General features: G+C 32.2%; 2 protein-coding genes across 2 annotated transcripts; both read left to right on the top strand.

Annotated features, from left to right (window-relative positions):
- Window positions 1-271: 271 nt before the first annotated feature.
- LOC133304143 (universal stress protein PHOS32) lies at window positions 272-1,375 on the top strand. The gene is made up of 3 exons (XM_061504113.1): window positions 272-590; window positions 681-772; window positions 1,091-1,375. Exons 1-3 carry the CDS (start codon window positions 272-274, stop codon window positions 1,373-1,375), a joined length of 696 nt encoding a protein of 231 aa, XP_061360097.1.
- An 18,719-nt stretch (window positions 1,376-20,094) lies between these two features.
- Window positions 20,095-21,957, top strand: LOC133304133 (uncharacterized). Its single transcript, XM_061504103.1, has 7 exons — window positions 20,095-20,241; window positions 20,353-20,488; window positions 20,584-20,713; window positions 20,870-21,021; window positions 21,123-21,251; window positions 21,357-21,794; window positions 21,881-21,957. Exons 1-7 carry the CDS (start codon window positions 20,095-20,097, stop codon window positions 21,955-21,957), a joined length of 1,209 nt encoding a protein of 402 aa, XP_061360087.1.
- The last annotated feature ends 909 nt before the right edge of the window (window positions 21,958-22,866 follow it).

The raw sequence follows: 22,866 nt of genomic DNA, 5'->3' as shown, positions 1-22,866 counted from the left end.
CCATGTCCAAAAGGTTGAATGGGCCTACAGCTTGATGACAAGCACGTTCATGTGGAACAAAACAAGGACCCCCCACAAAGGGGAAAAAATCAAAAGAAACCAAGAACTAAAAAATGATTAGAAAAGTAAAAGAAAAAGGAAAGCATAAATGAACTATGTCCCAGGCCAACATTGTAGAAACTTGTTCAGCCCCAGCAGGTATTATTGTTGCTCTTTCTCTGTTATTCCCCTTATTAATAATTGGTGTCTTCTCTAACTGTGTTTCTAAGACATGGGAAAGAGAGGAACAAGGTTACCAGGGTTCTGCCTGAACAGAATTAGGCCTCATGCTAGAGTGCGTTCCCCTCCTATACAAGCCAAGCATGACACAAGTGCCACTAAAATTGATCAAAAAACTGAGAATTCATGCAGTTCTTGCGATGAGAAACCTGATGATGGGGTTAAACCCGGGTCTGTTATTGGTAGGAAGATCATGATTGTGGTTGATTCTAGCCTTGAAGCCAAAGGTGCTGTGCAATGGGCACTCACTCACACAGTTCAGAACCAGGACACAATAATTCTTCTTCATGTGATGAAGCCTTCTAAACAAGGTGCAAAACTGATCATACCATTGTTTTTTCGTTCAACTTTGACTTATTTGTTTATGACTGAAAATGATTATGGTTCGTACAATATGGCAGCCACTGAAGAAGCATCCAGCAAGGTGATAGCTCCAAGAGCTTATGAACTTGCTTCCTCCTTCAAGAATATGTGTCACATGAAGAAGCCTGAGGTGAGTTTAATTCCCTTAGGCTGTATGGTATATAGTACTATTACCAATAATATTCAACATTCTCATAGTCCTATTAACGCCCTGTTTCTTCCGTGGCACAAAATGTTAAAATTGAAAAAAAGTAGGAGAACCCATGTAAATTTGTCGAATTTCATCTTTGGGTTATCAATCAAGATTACATCCTCTGTATGATGATGTTAGAAAATTATTGATGGTAATCCATGAGGCATGCCCATATGTTAATTAAGTATAACATTAATGACAGTATTTTACTTGATATAAATGTGATGATTAAAGGTGGAGATATGGTTCTGATAGGTACAAATTGAGATTGCAGTAATAGAAGGAAAGGAAAAGGGTCCAGAAATAGTGGAGGAAGCCAAAAAACAAGGTGTGGCACTTCTGGTTTTGGGGCAGAAGAAGAGGTCCACAACATGGCGTCTTCTCATGATGTGGGCAGGCCACAGAGTCACTGGTGGGGTGGTAGAGTACTGCATACAGAATGCTCATTGCATGGCAATTGCTGTGAGAAGAAAAAGTAAGAAAATTGGAGGCTATATGATTACTACTAAGCGTCACAAAGATTTCTGGCTCTTGGCTTAATCTGCAGTCATCTTCAAGATTGTACAAGTCATTATAATTCAAGTTATTGTATCTGTAATACACAATGTTTGTATATAATAAAGTGTCCTGAAAATGAAAAAACAAAAAACAAAAAGGATTGGAATTTGGAATTATGAAAGGAAGTAGTAAAGTGTCATTCTATAGGCCATTGGCCATAATGGCTAAGGAGCGAAGATTTAGTGGTCTGGGAGTAAAAGATATAGGGTGGGACTGAGGTGAGAGAAAGAGAGAAAAAATTGAAGAGAGCGAAAAAAAGAAAAAAAAGTTAATACACATGTCAATATTTGAGTGGAAGCACTATAGTGATCTGGAGTATATTAAAAAATTTCATAGCTAAGGCCCTAAGGAGTAGACACTGGGGCTTGGACCCCTTTAGGCTCCTCAAATGCTACAAGGACAGAATCAGAGCACGTGGTAGATGAGGTATTTGGGATGAAAAAAGGGATTCGTGACAAAGACATAAAAACTTAGGGGTAGACATAATGGGGTTGGAGACCTCACTAGGTCTCAGCCCTAATTTTTATTGGGCCAAATTTTTGGTCTTGATTGCAGCCTCTAGTAGCAGCCTAACCCCAAGCAAATATGACCATACTCCAGTCCATTTTATGCTGCTTACATTTTTTAGGAATATATTTTTCTTATGTTGTAGAAAAAATTATTTTATGTTGTAAAAATAAAAGTATAAGCGGGACCCACAGATAAGAAGAGTGAAAAAAAATAGTGGAATCCAATCCCTTTTTGTGTGTGTAAAAAAATTGTATATCTTATGTAAAATGAGATAAACATAACCCTTGCTTTTAAGGTAAAAATCTGGGGGATTACACTACTAATCCATTTACACCGCTTGTAAAACAGAAATAACATAGTAGTACTGAGCCAACCACGACGATAAAAGCCCACAATATTTGGTCGCACCCCAAAAATTAAAGAGAACGCGTATGTATATATATATATATATATATATATATATATATATATATATATATATATATATATATATATATATATATATATATATTATGTTGTAGGAAAATGATTGTGTAATGTTATAGAGATTCGTTTTACGTACCGTAATTTTCTTTTTTTCTTTTTTCTTCAAAAAATGTGGGTCCCACAAAATCTTATACGTGTAGAAAAGTTTGTTGTGTGATGTTAAATGAAAACTTCTTTTGTTGACTTAAAACACTTTATCTTAGTTACAAAGTTAAGTAGCTGCTTGTATCCTTTTGAAATTTATGTCACGATTTAACTTTTAGTATTTTTATAACAAAAAAGACTAAAAGCTCACACCCTTCCAATAGTAATTGGGTACAGATATCCAGGGGACAAGAGTACTCATGTAGATCAGCAGAAGACATATTGCAAACATTTCTGGCAAATTTGTTTGCAACTCGATTTGCTGCTCTAGGAATAGGAATCAGTCTCACTTCCCACTTAGGATCAGAAAGAAGCTTCTTTATGTTGTTAATGTCATCAAACTCAGTATGACTATACTTGAACCCAAGCCCATTCTTCCCCATGGAAACCACAGAATCATAGTCTCTCCATTATGAGCTTCTCAACATTCATCTTCCAAGCAAGTTGCAAACTATTTAAAATGCCTTGTATCTCCGTTCTGAGCAATTTATAACTAGGTTTTTCTATACCGGTTAAAAAATAAAAATAAAAATCAAGCATCCACTCAAAGCTTACTTTTATATATCTTGCATGATTTCAGCCATTTACTTATAAATCAACAATCATAACTTTAAAAGGAAAAATATATATCATTTTAAATGACATAACTTATATCATTTCCCTCCTACAAAAATATGGGACCCATACCTTTATTTTTTTTTTGTCAACTCTCTTTTCTCCTTTATCTCTCTTTCTCTCTCTCTTAAAATGACATAATTTTACATTCTTTAAAATAACACATATTTTTCCCTTTTACTAAACTCTCCAAAATCCTCCTTCCTCTTAAAATTAAAGTTCCTCCAATCTAGGGGGTTTGAGGGGTAAAATATTAGAAATTACTTATATACCCTTAGCATTAAAATGTGAAAACTACATAAATGTGAATTATTTTTAAATGTGACATTATTAGAAAAATATCAAATACCGAGAGAATTTAACGACGAAAAATATTTCGTCAAAAATAATGATAGAATTTTTGATGAAAATCATATACATCAAAAAAATTCGGTCAAAACTAAAGACGAAATTAGAGACAGAACTAGATTTTTCCATAATCCCTGACATAAATTTTATACAAAAAAAAAATTGGACAAAATTATTAATAGAATCTAAATTCCGTTGAAACTTTCAACGAAAAAATTTCCATCCAAAATTTTAACGAAACACATTTTCATTGAAAAGTTTTGACGTAAAACAATTACGTCAATTTTTTTTACAAAAAATATTTCTGCGAAAATTTTTCGCAAAAGTTTTCGACGAAAAATATTTCCATAAAAACTTGTGACTAAAAACATTTTTGTAAAAAATTTTGACGAAATTTTTTTTTGTCAAGATCCTTTACGGAATCTAAATTTCGTCAAAATATTTCACAAAAAAACATATTTATCGAAATTTTTACGAAAAATATTTCCATAAAATTTTTTAAAGAAACACATTTCTACCGAAAATTTTTGACAGAAACAAATTTCATCAAAATTCTTTACAAAATTTATATTCCGTCGAAAGTTTTCGACAGAAACATTTTCGTTAAACTTTTTGACAACAAAAATTTCTGTCAAAATTTTTAACGAAACACATTTCCATCGAAAATTTTCGATAGAAAATATTTCCGTGAAGTTTTTTAATAAAAAATATTTCAATCAAATTTTTCAACTGAACACATTTTTGTCAAAAATTTTTGAAATAAAATATTTTTGTAAAATTTTTAAACGGAAAATATACCGATAAAAATTTTTTATGAAAAAAATATTCTGTCAAAATTCTTTACAAAATTTAAATTTTGTCGAAAGTTTTGAATGAAACGTTTCTCTCAAAAATTTTGACAAAACAATTTCCGTCAAAATTTTTGTCATAATACTTTTCCATCGAAATTTTAAATGAAAAACATTCCGTCAAAAATTTTGGGGAAATTCTTTTTTTCGTGCATTTTCATCAAAACTTTTGATAGAAACTAAATTTCGTCGAAAATCTCGATAAAAAATTTATTTTTGTCAAAAATTTAAAATTTTTATTAATTTTAGAAATGAGGTAAAATTTTAAAAATATCTCACTAACCCTCGATTGTTCTCCTGTACCATTTTTTTAACTCCCAAACAAGGGAAACGAATACCTTTCAATTTCTTTCCCCTCTCTCCCCCTTGGATCCCCTTCCTTTCCTTCGCCTCCAAACTCCCAAACAAAGCCTTAGTAAAAATCCTCAATTTTTTCCCTCATTTTTTTAACGGTAAAGCTAGTCTCATGTTACATGTGATAATTTTCTCTCCTACACATCCTTCGATAAATTGTGCCACCTTTTTCTTTTCTTTTCTTTTCATTTCATTTTTTAGGTGGTGGAGTCCAAAAATTTGTCTCCGTGACATGAGATAACACATCTCCTTTAACATGAGATTAATAAAACCATTTTTTTAAACTCACAAATAAGAGAAGGACTTACTAAAACCTTCCATTTTATTTCCTTCGCCTCCTAAAACTAACTCCCAATGTAGATGATAATATCTATACAGTGGATCTTCTATATATTGTAGAATTCTTCTATATATTGCACAATGAAGTACCACTTAAGGCGTAGCATTGGAACTGCTATGTAGGGTTTTTGTTTACCGAGAGTTCGAATCCCTCTCTTTCTGCACCTTTCCCAAATTCATCGATGTTACTGAGTGCAATGTTTCAAGTAACAACGGATACTGCTATTCAAACTTTCTTTGATGTGGAAGAAAGGGTGGGCAAGGAACGAAAATCTTCCTATATCCATGTCTATGATATAGGAATGGCATCTCTTTCATATTTACGAAAAGTCCAGAATCTTGGATTGTTGGGAGTTTGGAAAGGAAGGAAAGGAAGAGAATTCAAGGAGAAGGAAGGAGAGAAAATTGGAGAGTATTCTCTTTCCTTGTTTGAGAGTTAAAAAAATGAAATGGGAGAGAAATGGAGGATTAATGAGATATTTTTTACCATTTTACCCCTTTTAAAAATTAATATAATTATTATATTTTATCAATTAAATTAAATTTATAATTTCTAACAAAATTATTTATATAGTTTTCACAATATTGAAAAAGATCATTTTTTTGACGAAATTTCTATGTTGCAAACGATGAATATTTGGTCACAAAATTATTTTTTCGTCGAAAAATGACGGAATTTTTTCTCCGATGAATTTTTTTACAAAAATAAATTTCCTTCCGAAATTTTTGATGAAAATTAGTTTCCATTCAAAGTTTTAACGAAAACGATTTCCTCCATCAAATGATTTAAACGAAAAAAGAATTTCGTAAAAAAATTTGACAGAATGTTTTCCGTTCAAAATGTCGACGGAAATATGTTTTGATTAAAATTTTGACGGAAATTATTTTTTCAAAATTTTTGAGGGAAATGTTTCATTTGAAACTTTCGACGAAATTTAGATTCTGTAAAGAATTTTGATGGAACATTTTTTCCATCAAAATTTTTTTCGTCAAAACACTACAAGAAAAAAGTTTATTTGTGACGAAAAATTTCGTCACAAATGACAATTTTTTACACAAATAATCAAATTTCGTCACAAATAAACTTGCGATGCAGGAATTTGTGACGAAATTTCACAAAATTACGTCACTGATAAGATTTTTTCTTGTAGTGAAATTTTTTACGGAAACATTTTCGGTCGAAATTTTTTGACAGAAATGTGTTCCATTGAAAATTTTGATGGAAATTTTTTTTATAAAAAAACTTGACGGAAATATTTGTCGTCAAAAATTTTCGATGAAAATGTGTTTCCTTAAAAATTCGACGGATATTTTTTTGTCCAAAATTTTAACAAAAATGTTTCTATCGAAATCTTTTGACTGAATTTATATTCTGTAAAGAATTTTGATGAAATTTTTTTCCGTCAAAGAATTTCGATGGAAATAATTTTTGTCAAAAATTTCGATGAATATGTTTTTTATTGTAATATTTTGACGAAATTTAGATTCCGTAAAGAATTTTGACAAAAAAAGATTATGACAAATTTTTTTGCAGAAATATTTTTAGTCACAAATTTTGACGTAAATATTTTACGTCAAAACTTCTCGATGGAAATGTATTTAGTTCAAATTTTGTGCGGAAATATTTTCATTGAAAGTTTCAACGGAATTTAGATTCTATCAATAGTTTTGACTGAATTTTTTTCCTTAGAAAATCTATGTCAGTGATTATGACAAAATCTGGTTCCGTCTCTAATTTCGTCTTTAGTTTTGACGTAAATTTTTTGACGTATATGATTTTCATCACTATTTTTTGACGAAATCTTTTTCGTCGATAAATTCTGTCAATATTTGAGACTTTTCTAATAATGTCACATTTAAAAATGATTCACATTTATGTAGTTTTCACATTTTAATGCTAACTGTAGATAATTAATTTTTAATATTTTCTCCTCAAACCCCCCAAATTGGGAGAACTCTAATTTTAAGAAGAAGGATGATTTTGGAGGATTTAGTCAAAATCTTCAATTCCTTCCCCTTAATTTTTTTAGACTCACAAACAAGGTAAGAGCTTACTAAAACCTTCACTTTCCTTTCTTTCCCCTCCTAAAACAACTCCCAAACAAAGGCTGAAGGAAAAAAAGTGTGTCGTTTTAATCTCACACAAAAATGGGATCCATTAAAAAAAATAAGGACAAAAAAAGTCTAAGATTCACATTTCTTTGGGAGAGTGAAATGACATAAGATATGTAATTTAAAATGGCACACTTTTTCCCTTACTTTCAGATAAAATTTATTTTGAAATGTTAATGACAGTTCGTAATAAGAAAAGGTAAAAAGTTCTTATTTGAATTACAACCACTGTTCTATGAAAAAAAAAAATTCAGATGCATTCCGATAACCCAGAATATATCTTGCTTCCTAGTCATATACAACCCCGGATCGATAATTATAGGCCTTGCGAGTTGATGATTTTTTCGTCCCTGAAATTAAGGTTGCGAGGCATATATGATTAACATGTGCAACATATCATCTTAGATAAAAAGTATTTAACGGTACCACTGAAATCCCAATCTCAATCTGTTGTACACATAGCGACATAACCTCAAACTCCTCACTCAAGCAACAAACGCAAAACAGTACAATAACATTTCATTACCACAATTCACATGTACATTCAAGCTAGCTGAAAACATAGTACAAGATCAACAAGAAAAAAAATCAAAGAGTAGTAGTTCTCAGACAGAATCCACCAAGGAGCATTTTCTGCTAGCTAGTTAAACAAAGTTAACCACTCTACAGAGAATAATGTTGGGTGTCTTTCTTAATCTTCAGCAAACTTTGAATGGATGAGATAAATCTAACAAGAGATTCGAATTTAGTTGAAATAAGAACAAGTACAAGAAATATCAAAGAGCAATAAGCTACCTTCGAGTCAAATTTATCAAGAACAATTGTGAATATTAAGTAAGTTAAAAGAAAAGTTTTAATAGAGGAAAAGTAGTAAGTGTTGGGATTAATATTTTCACCCTTTTGGTTAATCTTATAATGTCACATGAATTCAGTAATGAACTATGCTCCTGTCACCGTTACGGCTTTATTCCGCATAATCTGGAGTAATGGCCTATTGCACCAACTAATACTTGAAATTCTTCAATTTGATCCAAGGAAATCAAGTTTGCATTCTTAAAAGAGCATGGCTGAAGGGATCACTAGCAAAAGTGATTTACACAAGATAATATTTCCCTTTCTGGATATTCACATGACTCTGAGCAAAATATTCTAAGATTTCTAACTTCACTCTATGTTTCTTTGTGAGGGTTTCATTGACCAAGTGGTTCTGTAATGAGATTGCAAACAAAAGGGTTTTACAAAACCAGAGTGTTAAACCAAGAAATAACTCATAGTTCATTAAGGAAAACAATTTTTCATTACAAGAAAATCCTAAGACAAAGAGGGTTACTTCTACCTCACCCTTAACCTACTTAAAAGATTTTAGCTCATAAGGAGCATGATAAAAACTATTGAAAATACAGAGGCAAAACAAAATTTTCTACTACATGAGGTTGAAGATGATCTTCGTTATGGCCCTCTCCCATTTTTTGTAAAGGGTATTAACTTGCAATCCCAACCATTGCTTATATCAAAGGTTTATATTTTCTCAAATCAGAGCATTGCTTCATGCCAGCTCAGCCCTAGTATGCAATGATCCCCTTCTTCTTTTGCATAAATTTTGGGCCGATCCTCTCCAATCAAATTTAATTTTTGAAATGAATGCAAAATCGTTAGAGCAATTTATGTTTTTAGATGCATTCATGATGATAGTTGTAATACATATTGAAATCTTTTATGCTTGCTATGATGATATGTAATTAAAGGCACTTTTTTTTTAATTTTGGGAATCAAAAATTAATGTTATAGTTGCCTTTGATTCGTAATAACTATTAGTTTGCCTTTTATTGGTAAGAAACACTCATTTATCATGATAAGTTTCAATTTGCATATTGCTACCATGGATATTTGTACATATCAAAAGATGACACTTATATATTAAGTTGCATTTAGCAAATGGATCTGATTTCACGTTTTAAGACATTGAGTTCATGAGTCCTTCCACTTAATCAATTCCATGTTTTGTTCAGAATTTTCTCTTTCTCTCTTTCATTATTATTCAGTTACATTTCTCCCTGGTTTTCATTCTTTTTCTGTTGTTCTTACATTTTTCATTCTTTTTCCGTTGTTGTTACACTGACTCTATTCTTCTTTTTTAACGACCCATAAATTTAGAGACAAAATTCAGAAAAAAATAATCCATATCCACAACTTTTTATCTAAAATATCCTGTGGGGTTTATCGAAAAAAAATTCTATTTTTTTCTTTTGCTTTTATTCTTGACCTCCCCATTAAAGTTATTAATATTTAAAGCCAAATATATAACAAGTCCACACCAAATTCCTATTTTTTTTTCTTTTGCTTTTATTCTTGACAACCCAGATATTCCTACGGTACTATGCAACAAGCCAATGGTGGAGACACTTTGAGATGAGTTGGAACTTTGACATTGGCTTATTCTTAAAAATGATATAGATTTTCTTTAAATATTATGATTACCGACTATGTTTTCAAAAATGATATTGTATTAACACTGATGGGGTTCTACCTGACTCAATTTTTTAACATGAGCTAAAATTATTTCTTAACTCCGCCACTCATCAATCAAACATTGCTTCGTTTGATATCCCCATGCATCACATCCAAGGTGCAAGAAGTCACTGGTGGATCACATCAAAGGTGTAAGAACTCCAATACTCTAGCCACCATATGATGTTAGGCAAAACAACCGTACTAATAATATTTGACATATGTATCTCCAACTGGGACCAGATCTGAGATGACATGCAATCACATTAGCTAATTTGATAGGACTGATCTTGATGCGTTTGACTGCCTTAATTTAGTTATACATTTCAAAAATGCTTTGAGTTGGAGATACATTTATAAAATATTGCTGGTATGGTCGTTTTGCCCGTGAGATTCTCTTCTACACGTCTATGTTTGTCATTTTGTGAAACGCAGAATATGCACCTACGGATTACGTGTCTTTTTGCATTAGAATTGTAAAATATTTACCAAGAGAATTAAAGAGTTATATTGTTCACTATCTTGCTTTTGATGGGTCAAAAGGCCGACAAAATAAAAAACTTACTATTTAGGAACTTACCTCGAAACCATGATGGTTTGTAACTTCTTCGAAAATATTTTCAGTACATCATTCATTGAATATGATAAAAGTAACATTTTTATATTATCACTTTTATATTAGCCTCATTTTTACAGATATTTCCACTTGTATACCATAATTTCCCATTTTAGCACAGGAATATGTACTCCAATTGCACAGAAAATAAGCTTATCTTCTTCAACACCAAAAGTATAGGAATCTTTGCCATTATCTTTCAAAGTAAAGCTTCCACACCACATCAACAGTTATTTGTTCTGGATGTAGTTCCCTTCATCAAAGTTCTTAGTTTTCTTAAACCGGTTAAAAACTAAAACTAAAAATAAAAATCAAGCATCCACTCAAAGCTTAAATTTATATGTCTTGCTTGATTTCAGCCATTTACTTATAAATCAACAATCACAATTTTAATGATAAAATTTATTTTAAAATGTTAATGACAGTTCGTAATAAGAAAAGGTAAAAAAATCCTTTTTTAAATTACAACCACTGTTCTATGAAAAAAAATAATTCAGATGCATTCCGATAACCCAGAATATATCTTGCTTCCTAGTCATATACAACCCCGGATCGATAATTATAGGCCTTGCGAGTTGATGATTTTTTCGTCCCTGAAATTAAGGTTGCGAGGCATATATGATTAACATGTGCAACAGATCATCTTCGATAAAAAGTATTTAATGGTACCACTGAAATCCCAATATCAATCTGTTGTACACACAGCGACATAATAACCTCAAGCTCCTCACTCAAGCAACAAACGCAAAACAGTACAATAACATTTCATTACCACACTTCACATGTACATTCACGCTAGATGAAAACCATAGTACAAGATCAACAAGAAAAAAGAAATAAAAGTGGTAGAAACGGGGTTGAACTTAAGGGATAATAACATACCAAACACAAATTACAAATAAAACTATAGGCAGCACAAGAAGCGTGCCCTTACCTCACTCCAACATATTAAAGCACTTGATCTTATGTTACGAGAAATTAAATAGCCCCTTGCCTCCTTTTGAAATTTCTCTAATGGTTTTGCTTTTTTCATATATTTTGGTAACAAAAGGATTAAAAGCTCACACCTTTCTGATCTTGCGAGAGTAATTGGGTAACCATAGGTGGAGGAGAATGGTACTCACGCAGATCATAAGAAGACAGGGTACGAGCATTTCTAGCAAGCATGTTTGCAACTCGATTTTCTTCTCTAGGGATGGGAACCAACTTTACTTTCCACTTAGGATAAGCAAGAAGCTTCCTTATGTGTTCAATGTCATCAAACTCGTGACGACTATACTTGAACCCGAGCCCATTATTCACCATGGACACCACAGAGTCACTATCTGATTCCACAATGAGTTTCTCAACATTCATCCTCGAAGCCAATTGCAGACCCTTCAGAATGGCTTGTATCTCAGTCATGTGGGATTCATAACTGGGGTCCAACTTCTGAGAAAAGCCAATAATCCACTCTTCTGATTCATCCCACAGAACCCCACCACAACCAGCACCAGCACCAGCAGAGGGACTACCGTTGGAATCTTTGCCCGAACCATCCACTTTCATCTTCAACCAACCAGATTCACGATGGTGTCTGTCATCACCTTTTCTGTGCTCACCACGCGCTCCGAAAGGAACTTCTAGCTCAGAATTAGCAGAGGCAGAGGATGACATGAGAGCATATAAACCACCGGCTACGGCGGCTGCTCCGGCAGCTGCACCAGCCACCTTGAGAAACTTAGAGCTCCAGCTTCCGCCGCCGTCGTTGCCTGATCCACTCATTTTGATGCTACAAATGGGTTTGGATTGTTTACTAATACTATGTTGGCTTGATTATGAATGTTCAGGGGTGAACTTAAGGTCACCGCCCCAAAAACTAGCTCAAAGGGTGGGAGTGTTTAAGGTCTTATAAAGGCTTTATTAGTTGCTCATCCAATCAATGTGGGACTATATATCTTAATACGCCCCCTCACGCAAGAGCCGTTTTAGGCTAGAAGCGTGGAATTGCACAGGCCCAATTTTTGGTTTACCTTATGCTTTTTATTTATTTATTTATTTTAATTTCACTTTAAGCGGGGGACGGTGAGGCTCTGATACCAAGAAGAAATCTTGTATCAATGAGTTGCTTTCATTAATCTCAACGATGCCTTTTTATAGGCAGAAGGTTCTAAATCAGATAATCAAATAACTAATCCTACTGATATGGAAAACTAACGCTAGTGTTATGCAACAACTAACAAACTCGTAGATACATATCTACAACAACATATCTACAATATCAGAACTACTTAACAACCAGCCTAGAGTATCTACTTGGATAACACCGTATCTCCAACAAGGGGTGGCTGTGTGTGTGGAATATTTATAGACTGGACTCTGGAGTCTGCACTACTACTACAAACTACCCCAACTGTTTATTCGAGTTAATAAATACATAGATTATTTTTAGGCTTTTTTTTTTTTTTTTTTACCATCCTAACATTTTTTTAATAATTAATTATCAAGTTGACTTTGATTATAAATTATTTCAAAAATTTAATCTTGCTTAGAAACATAACACCAATCTGTTCATGTTTGACCATCAAACCTACCCGGGTAATCCCTTTCTTACCCAAGTATTTTTTGAAAATTTTACCCTACCCGAGTAGTCAAAGAAATACCCTGATATATTTTAAAAATCTGAAAAAATAGTTGAATTATTTATCAAAGTAAAGAGGGGACTATCCGAGTAAATTTTCTTGTTAGAAGGTCGTTTGTTTGTTTGTTCTTATTTGGCCTCCGAAAAATTGTCACAAAGAGAGACAAAGTGCCTATTTGGATCCTCTTATTTTTAAGCTAGAAGTTACTTATAACGAAAAGTTTTTTTTCTATAATGAAGAAAAAAGCTGAAAATTAAAAGCTCCTAGGAGGAGCTTTTTTTTAAGCTCTTATCTATTTTTCTTGAATTGTGTTTTTTTTTTTAAATTAAGAGTGATAAAGATAGAGAGAGAAATAATTTTCTTGAAATATGTGCTTTTAACTAATTTTTAAGCTAAAATTTTTATGTAATTTTCAAACAGTTTTTAGCTTCTTTTTTTAAGCTCTTTTTTTTTTACTTTAACTTATAAATAACTTCTAATTTAAAAATAAGAGGATCCAAACAGGTTCAGAATCCTGAGAAGAAAGCATAAAACACATGCAATTAAATCAAAGAAACTATTTTACTTATTTACTGGGCCTTGAAAATGAAATAACAGTACCTCATTTTCGATGCCACGAAGTCACGCTTTTCCTTTTTCTATGCGCACGGTATACCATTCGAAATAATTATTACAAGCTGAAACGTCTAAAATAGTGTTTTCATTTTCGATGCTAAACATAAGATGAGAAACACTGCAACATATAATTTATTTGTCGCAGGCTTTAAATGCTGAACTGTAAATCAAAAATCTCAATTTGGTTATAGATGTCTCCAAATAAAGTCTATGGCATACCTGGTCTATTTTGCCTCCTTGAATATAAGATATTGAGTTTCACCCTTTTTTTTCTGAAATTCTGATAAAATAATAGATATGTGCCAACTAAGAAGAACAGAGATAGGGGGAGGCTAGATAAAGTTGGAAAATTCTTATAATAAAACTCAAAAATTAATCGTAAAATGCACAACTTATTGAATGAGGAAGAGTGTGACTTCATTCATGGCATCGAAAATGAAAATACTATTTTAGACGTTTCAGCTTGTAATAATTATTTCGGTCCGCCGCGCGCATAGAAAAAGGAAAAGCGTGACTTCGTGGCATCGAAAATATGAGGTACTGTTATTTCATTTTCAAGGCTAAGTAAATAAGTAAAACAGTCTCTTTGATTTGATTGCATGTGTTTTATTCTTTCTTCTGACTTTGTCTCTCTTTGTGATAATTTTTCAGAGACCAGAGAACAAACAAATAAACGATCTTCTAACAAAAAAATTTATCAGGTAGTTTTCTCTTTATTCGAGTAAATAATTCAACTATTTTTTAGAATTTTGAAATATATCAAGGTATTTTCTTGACTACTTGGGTAAGGTAAAATTTTCAAAAAATATCCGAGTAGAGAGAAGGATATCCGAGTAGATTTAATGGTCAACGGTCAAATATGAACAGATTGATGTTATGTTTATAAGCAAGATTAAATTTTTAAAATAATTTATAATCAAAGTCAATTTGATAATTAATTATTAAAAAAAAACTATAATGGTCAAAAAACCATTGTTTATATTACCTTTCATAATACATTTTTTTAAATCATATTTGTTATTCTTTTCTTTTTTTGGGTACACATCATATCTGTTATTCTAATTGTATACTAAGATGTCATTTTTATGGTTTTTTATGATTGTAAATACTTTTTTATTCTTAAATTTGTTAACTAATGTTTTTTATATTTTATGAAAATTTCAAAATATTTATGTAAGTTGTTAGTGTTGGAATCAAAGTAAAATTGGCACTAAACTTTTGGGTAGATTGATGCTGTGGAGATTAATTGACACTATTTATAATTTATTTGGAATTTCCATGCAATGGAAAGTGATATCTTTTTCTTGAAAAATTGAAAGGTTGCTTTGTAATATAATTTCTATTTTATTTTATTTTATTTTTATAGATATTTCAATCGGTTCATCATTTTAAGATTAATTTAATTTGGAATGAATTTTAATATTAAGATTTTAAATTTTTTCTAAAAATAATACTAAAAAAATCGAATATATACTCTCATTTTTACCTGCTTAGTTCTCTTAGGTCAACTAAATTATCATTATTTAGTTTAACAGAATCTTAATTAATATTAGAGATCATGAATCTTTTATAAGAAGAGAAAAACAAAATATTGAACTTGAGAGAGAGTGACAGAAAAAGTGACGGAGTCGAAAAATACGGATGTATATAAGAAATTGTGAAAGGGTATATATTGGTTTTAACTAAACTAAAACCATACAAATCAGATTGTAAGAGAGGAGAAAACTTTCGATACAATCATTATACCTACATCCTTTGGGGAAAAAATTTGGGAGTTGGAAAAAAATATAAAAAATGGTAAGGATTAAAATTGAAGAAAAAAAATTAAAACCCTATCATGATTTTTTTTGTCTCTGGTTCGTTGTTTTATTATTATTATGAAATTTATATGAAAAATAATTATCTCATATTGCATAAAATTATTATCTCATGTAACAAAGACAAAATAGTGGAGTCTATTTTTTTTTCTCTTTTTCTGAAAAAATAATAAACCCCATAATCTTATTTTTGTTACATAAAATAATTATTTCATGGAACATTGAGATTAATAGATCCTATTTTATATTAGTCACACACCGGTACACGTCTCATGTTAGGTGAAAGTAAAAAGAAAAAAGTAAAGGAAAATATATTAAAAGTACTGAAGGCAAACGGGTCAAGAGTACAGTGGGGTCAAGTCTTTGTCAGATCAACACAAAAATTAAAGATGAGCTTTGCACGCTTCTTGAGCTCATTGGCCCTTCTTAAAGAAGCGTTACTTCCTTTCTATTTTTCTGCAATTCCGAGTTACTTAACCTGAGTTTCCATTTCAATATTTTCGTCAACTCTAACAAAAACTAATTATTATGGAAAAAATATTTCTGCAGTTATTGCAGATAAGTTATCTATATTTATTTTTAAAACGATGTCATTTTGGTATTGAAATCTTAAAAAATTATAAATATAACGACTATTATAACCCTGAAATAAATTAAAATTATAAAAATACCTTAATTTCCGTCTGAAAACGACATCGTATTGAACTTACTGCAGATATCTTATCTGCAGTAACTGCAGAAAAAGTAAACCCTTATATTATATGTGTTTTAATTTTCTCATTTCTCATGTTATAGACAAATTTTATATGATGCTCATATTTATTAAAAAAAAAATATTACACGAAAAATGAAGGATTATTAGTAGAAGAAAATAATTTTCTCATCATATATTGGCTATTCGACCCTGTTGTCCTTTAATTTGAAAATTATCACTTTGATCCGTCCTTAAACTATACATCAATTTGTCTCTGTTTAACCATTGACCAAACCATATACTCGAGTATATGACCTTATACTCGAGTAAATCAAGTGTCATGAGTTTATACTCGAATATATAACCCAGATATTCGAGTATTAGTTGTTCCATGCAATATATTCAACTATATATGCATGTACTCCAGTATATTGCACAAAATTTTTCAACGAAAATTTTTTAATGTGTAGCTCTCAAAAAGTTATGTGGAATGAAAAATAAAAACATCTGATTCAGATACCTGATCACAAGTTATGAGTATATGACTACAAAAACTTGTTTGATCCGAAAAAATCTCGTGGAAAAAATTTAACCGTAAATTTTTACTTTTAAAAACTAGCAAATGAGTTAAAAAAAATTCACGAGATTTTTTTGATCAAACAAGTTTCTGTAGTCATATACTCATTATATTGGATTTGACTTGGGTAACCTGAGATAGAGCTTTGTAAAACCTATTTGGCATTACAAATTTTGAAAAATTTAGAGTAAATCTTCGAAAGGCCATAATTTTTGACTCGAATGTCCGAATCAGATTTTTTTTTTTCACATAACTTTTCGAGAGTTACACGTTGAAAAATTCTCATAGAAAATTTTCGCGCAATATACTCAAGTACATGCCTATATACTCGAGTATATTGCGTGGAAAGTAAAAATTCGAGTATCTGGGTTATATGCTCGAGTAAATGTTCAAAAAAACCTTGATATTGAACATTTACTCGAGTACAAACCTATATACTCGAGTATTTGTTATTATACTCCAGTATATAGGTCTGTACTCGAGTATATTTCGCGGTTAATGGTCAAACAAGGGTAAATAGGTGAAATATTTTGAAACGGGAGAAAACGGTACTGATTTTGGTCAAAAAGGGCACAATGGTCAAATAACCTCATATGTTGATGAAAAGCTTCTAAAAACAACTTTCGTAATTTTTGCTAACTGGAAAATGAAAATTTTCTACGGAGAGACAAAAAAATCTTTAGAAAATTATACTTAGCATCTATTTGAAAAAAAAAATTAACTTCTTTTTTCCTTATAAGTAGAAGTTAGGCCAAATTTGTTTTTACAAAAGCTCTTATAATAAAAAGAGCTTTTTTATAATGAAGAAAAAAAGTCAAAAATTAAAAGCTCCCAGGACGAGCTTTTTTAAGTTGTATCAGCATTTTTTTCAAATATTTTATTTTTTAAATAAACAATTTTTAAATAAATTTAAAGCTAAAAATTTATATAATCATCAAACATCTTATAGTAGCTCTTTATTTAGCTTTAGTTTAAAAGTAACTTTTAACTAAAAGAAATAGTAGGTCTTGGGATCAGTATTTTCGTCCGCTTGGTTATTCCTACAACGTATAATGATTTCAGAAATGGATCATTCTCATGTCACCTTTAGTGGCTTAGGTTAAATCTTAGGCAATCTGGAGCAAAGGCCTTTTACACCAAATCACAATAAGAATTCCTCGAATTGAAACTCAAGGAGATTATGCTGCCTTCTCAGAAGAGCATGGCTGAAGGGATCACTAACAAAAGTGATGTACACATAATAGTGTTCCTCCTTCTGGGTATTCCCCTGACTCAAAGAAAAATACCCTAAGATTTCTAATATTTCTCTACACTGTTTTGTGAGGGTTTCATCGACCAAATGGTCATGGGATGAGGTTGCAAGTCAAAGGGTGTTACAAAATCAAAACACTAAACATAGAAACAGCTCATAGATTATTCGAGTTAATAAATACATAGATTATTTATTTGGGAGGGGTTATAGTTACTATCTTTTTTTCTTACTACTTGTTACTACCAAATCTTAACCGTTGATTTCCGTCAATCTAACGGTTATAATTTATTAAAATTATAATTAATTAATAAGTGTGACCCAATAAATTATAACCGTTAGATTGACGAAAATCAATAGTTAAGATTTGGTAGTAACAAGTAGTAAAAAATAATAATAACTATAACCTTTCCTAATACATTTTTTAAATCATATCTGTTATTCTTTATTTAATTTTTTGTGGGTACACATCATATCTGTTATTCTAATCGTATACTAAGATGTCATTTTTATGTTTTTTTATGATTGTAAATACTTTTTTTTTCTTAAATTTGTTAACTAATATTTTTATATTTTATGAAAATTTCAAAATATTTATGTAAGTTGTTAGTGTTGGAATCAAAAGTAAAATTGGCACTAAACTTTTGGGTAGATCGATGCTAGTGGAGATTAATTAACACTATTTATAATTTATTTGGAATCTCCATGCAATGGAAAGTGATATCTTTTTCTTGAAAAATTGAAAGGTTGCTTTGTAATATAATTTTTATTTTACTTTATTTTATAGATGTTTCAATCGGTTCATCATTTTGCGATTAGTTCGATTCGGGATGAATTTTGGAATTAAAATTTTAAATTTTTTTTAAAAATAATATTGAGAAAAATATAATATATACTCTAACCCTCAACTATTCAATTCTTTTACGTTACTTAAATTATCATTATTTAGTTTTACACAATCTTAATTAATATTAGAGGTCATCAACCTTCTATAAGAAGAGAGAAGTAAAAAGTTGTACCTGAGAGAGAATGAGGGAGAAAAAGTGATGGAGTGAAAAATTACATGTGTATACAAAATTGAGAAAGGGTATACATTGGTTTTAACTAAAGAGAAGAATATTTTTATTATCAAAACTTTTTAATATCAACTTATTATTTATTTAATTATCATTAGATCGATATTTTTTTTTTTTTCAAAAATTTTTTAACATTTTTTTTTATTTAACGATGATTAAATAAATAATAAGTTAATAATAAAATTTTTTAATAGTAAGAATATTTCTCCTTCTAACCTAAAATCATACAAATTAAAAGCGGATATATAATGCACCCGACTCATGTAAACCGCCCAGAAAGAGAGAGAAAAAAATCATAGAATAAAATTCCACATATCAGATTATAAGAGAGGAGAAAACTTTCTATATAATCATTATAACTACATCCTTGAAAAAAATTTGGGACTTCGAAAAAAATATAAAAAATGGTAAGGATTAAAATTGAAAAAAAAAAATTAAACCCTATCATGCTTTTTTCTCTCTCTGGTTCGTTGTTTTTTTATTATTATTATGAATTTTTTATGAGTCACACCGGTACGCGTCTTAAGTTAGGTTAAAGTAAGGCAACGTTGTCCTAGAAAGAAAAGAAAGAAAGGCAACGGGTCAAGAGTCTCAAGACAGTGGGATCAAATCTTTGTCATGTCCACACAAAAAGTAAAGAAGAGCTTTCCACGCGCGGCAAAAAAATTTATTTATTGAAATTTAATTAAATAATTACGCATTTATGATAGTTTGAGAAATAAATACAAATGTACTGCACAATGTGATGCCATTTTTGGGCGTCACATGTTACGCCCAAAAGTGGCGTCACATTGTGCACCCTATATAATCTCCCACCCCTTTATTCACTCTTCACACCTCTTCTCTCACTCTTCATATCTCTTCTCTTTAATTTAGTATTTGAATTTTATTTCTTATTCTATTTTAGAATGAGTTCCCGTCCTGATTCTGTTCGTGTTGTGCTATATTACAATGGTAGGAAGGTAGAAGGTCGACGAGGTGTCATGTTTGAAGGTGAAAAAAGGCCGACACATATCCAACGCAATGCAACCATTGGCGAACTACATCAGAGAATTCGGCAGAAGTTAAGTCTTCAAGGCAACCAATGTATCACTCAGATCACGACAAGGTTATGGCAATGTGATAAATACATTAGTTTGCAAGTGGTTGACGATGAAGACCTGGAGATGACAATGGAAGAATTTTCCAACCAGTCAAGGATAGATTTTCTGGAGTTGTATGTCGACATCGCCGCAATCGAGAATGTTCTGTTACCGGTGAGGTCAGTTGATTTAAATTCTCCCCGTCTTCCATCTTTGTCTGCCGCTCGTGCGTCTCCAGTTGGTAACTATTCTGAGGGAGATGAAAATCATCCGACTTGGGAAATGCACGACGAAGACGACGACGATGATAATGAAAATATCGCAATGGAAGAACATCTTCTTGCGGAGGATGCTAGTGCTTCCGAAGGAGATGAAGGTGCTGAGATGGGTGCGTCTCAAATCCCAATATTCCATAGACCAGTGGTCGCGCAAATGCCGCAGTTGCATGACGTTGTGTCTGCCCCATTAGGTATTCATCATGAAGGTAATTGAAATAACTTGTATATAGTTGAATTTTGCACCTGATATAATACCTGAATTAGGGTTTTTGTATTAAAAAGTTACAATCCGCAGTTGCAGGTGACGAAGCTGTAATTCCTTTTTGGGAAGGAATTTCGCATTATTCCTACATTGATTGGAGTTATCGTAGCGAACAAGAATCATGCACTGATGGTTCGGTCTCAGGATCGTGTTCAATACAAGGTCCGTGGCAACTGGGTGACAAGTTATTTGTCAATCAAGAATTTGCAACAAAAAAAGATGTCCAAATGGCACTTAAGCACCACCTCATTAGGGAGCATCAAGAAGCAATTGTAATTGAGAGCACGCCTGCAAAGTTATCCATGAAATGTTGTGCGTATGATAGGGGTTTCCCGTGGCGCGTTAGGGCCATGAAACTAGTGTTTGGTGAAAATTGGAAGATTATGAGATGGGGTGGAAAGCACAATTGTTTGAATGAGCACATTTCCCAGGGACATAGACAGCTCAATGCGGACGTTATAGCAGATCTCGTCATAGGTACGTATTTATTTATTTGTATGTCATGTCAAAGTTTACGTACTGCTGTGTAAAGACACAATTTTTTCGATGTTATCGAGTCTGGGTACTCTTCAATGCAGGGATGATAAAGGAAGAACCATCTGTGTCAATCTCTTTGGTGCAAGAAAGGATAACCTCTAAATATGGCTTTAAAGTTTCCTACAGAAAGGCATGGTATACGAAGCAGAAAGCGATGGTAATTATGTACGGTGATTGGGAGGAATCGTATGCTTTTTTGCCAAGGTGGTGCGAATACATGCTTCCATTTTCTCCAGGTTCATTTTATCATATCCAAACAAATGACCTTTATGCAGAGCAGACCTTAGTGACTGGAAAAAAGGTGTTTCATCGCATATTTTGGACGTTTACACAATGTTGTGAGGCGTTCAAATTTGCCAAACCCGTCATACAAATTGATGGAACACATTTATATGGGAAGTACAAAGGCAAATTGTTGGTGGCCACAGCCCAAGATGGTAATGATGAATGTTTACCGATTGCTTTTGCAATCGTTGAAGGCGAGACATTGGATGCATGGGACTTTTTTCTTGTTAATATTCGTGCTCATGTTACTGACATGTCAAACATATGTTTGATCTCTGATCGGCATCGTAGTATAATATCTGTTGTGGAGAAAAATCCTAATTGGCAGCCACCAAATGCATATCACGTCTTTTGTATTCGTCATATTGCAAGCAACTTCAATCAAAAGTTTCAGAATGAAGGCTTGAAGCGGATGTTAAAGAATTTAGGTATACTCATTGATTAGATGCGTATTTATTTATTTCCATTATGTTTCTCAACTTATGTTTAATTCGATGATGTCCATTATGTGCAGGTTATACTCTGGCCATGGTTGATTTTGAAAGGAATCTTGCGAGCTTCCGTGAAAGTATTCCTCAAATTGCTGAGTGAATTGATGCCATCCCTAAGGAAAAGTGGTCGCGAGCCTACGATATTGAAGGACAGAGGTACGGTCATATGACAACAAATTTGGCAGAATCTGTGAATAGGGTTTTGAAGGGGGCCAGAAATATGCCTATAACTGCATTGGTTAAGCATACATATAGCAGATTGGTTCAATATTTTGTTGAGAGAGGAACAAATGCCGTTGCACAAGTTGAATCAGGTCATCGTCATTGCAAAAATGTTGTTGAATTGGTCAAGAAAAATCAGGTAGATGCAACAGGCCACCACGTTCGTGCATACAATGTGGAACATACCGTCTTCGAGGTTGATGCTGGTTGAGAGCGTTCATATTCTGTCAATCTCCCACAGAGATTCTGTCAGTGTGGAAAGTTTAAGGCCTTTAAGTATCCGTGTAGTCACGCCACTGCTGCTGCTTTAAGTGTTAGGCAGAGTTCGTTCACGTACGTAGACGATGTCTTCTTAACAAGTAACTTGGTCGAGGCTTATTCTTTTCCGTGGGAGCCAATCGGAAACGAGGAAGCAATACCTGAAAGTAGTGGTCCAAAGATTATTCCCGATCACACTGTGTTGCGTGCAAAAGGTCGTCCAAAGTCAACTCGCATCCGCAACGAGATGGACGAAGTCGAGACAAGTCAAAGCCGTATCCAGTGTGGACTGTGCAAGGAGCGCGGCCATAATCGGCGAGGATGTCCAAATCGTGGGAGAAATGACTAAGATACGAACAAAATTTGTTTCTGCTGTTGTTTATTTTATTGCTTGAATTGTACTGTATTTTATGTTGGACTTTTTCATATCCTTTATGTATGTTTTTATTCTCATGCTATTAACTGTCTTGATTAGTTATCGTATCATAAGTGCAATAAGGGCGACCAACAAAACATAAATACAAAAAGC

Source organism: Gastrolobium bilobum, unplaced genomic scaffold, assembly GCF_033153095.1.
Source record: "Gastrolobium bilobum isolate Gb01-03AN ecotype WA unplaced genomic scaffold, APGP_CSIRO_Gbil_v1 utg5733, whole genome shotgun sequence".
Classification (NCBI taxonomy): domain Eukaryota; kingdom Viridiplantae; phylum Streptophyta; class Magnoliopsida; order Fabales; family Fabaceae; genus Gastrolobium; species Gastrolobium bilobum.
Note: the sequence above shows the minus strand (reverse complement) of the source record. Positions and strands in the feature narration are given on the sequence as shown.

Coding starts and splice junctions, on each gene's coding strand:
- LOC133304133 (XM_061504103.1), top strand. CDS start 20,095: ATGGAAGAATTTTCCAACCAGTCAAGGATAGATTTTCTGGAGTTGTAT. Junction 20,242..20,352: donor CTGCCGCTCGTGCGTCTCCA/GTTGGTAACTAT, acceptor CTTCTTGCGGAG/GATGCTAGTGCTTCCGAAGG. Junction 21,022..21,122: donor TATAGCAGATCTCGTCATAG/GTACGTATTTAT, acceptor TCTTCAATGCAG/GGATGATAAAGGAAGAACCA.
- LOC133304143 (XM_061504113.1), top strand. CDS start 272: ATGGGAAAGAGAGGAACAAGGTTACCAGGGTTCTGCCTGAACAGAATT. Junction 591..680: donor GATGAAGCCTTCTAAACAAG/GTGCAAAACTGA, acceptor ACAATATGGCAG/CCACTGAAGAAGCATCCAGC. Junction 773..1,090: donor GTCACATGAAGAAGCCTGAG/GTGAGTTTAATT, acceptor TGGTTCTGATAG/GTACAAATTGAGATTGCAGT.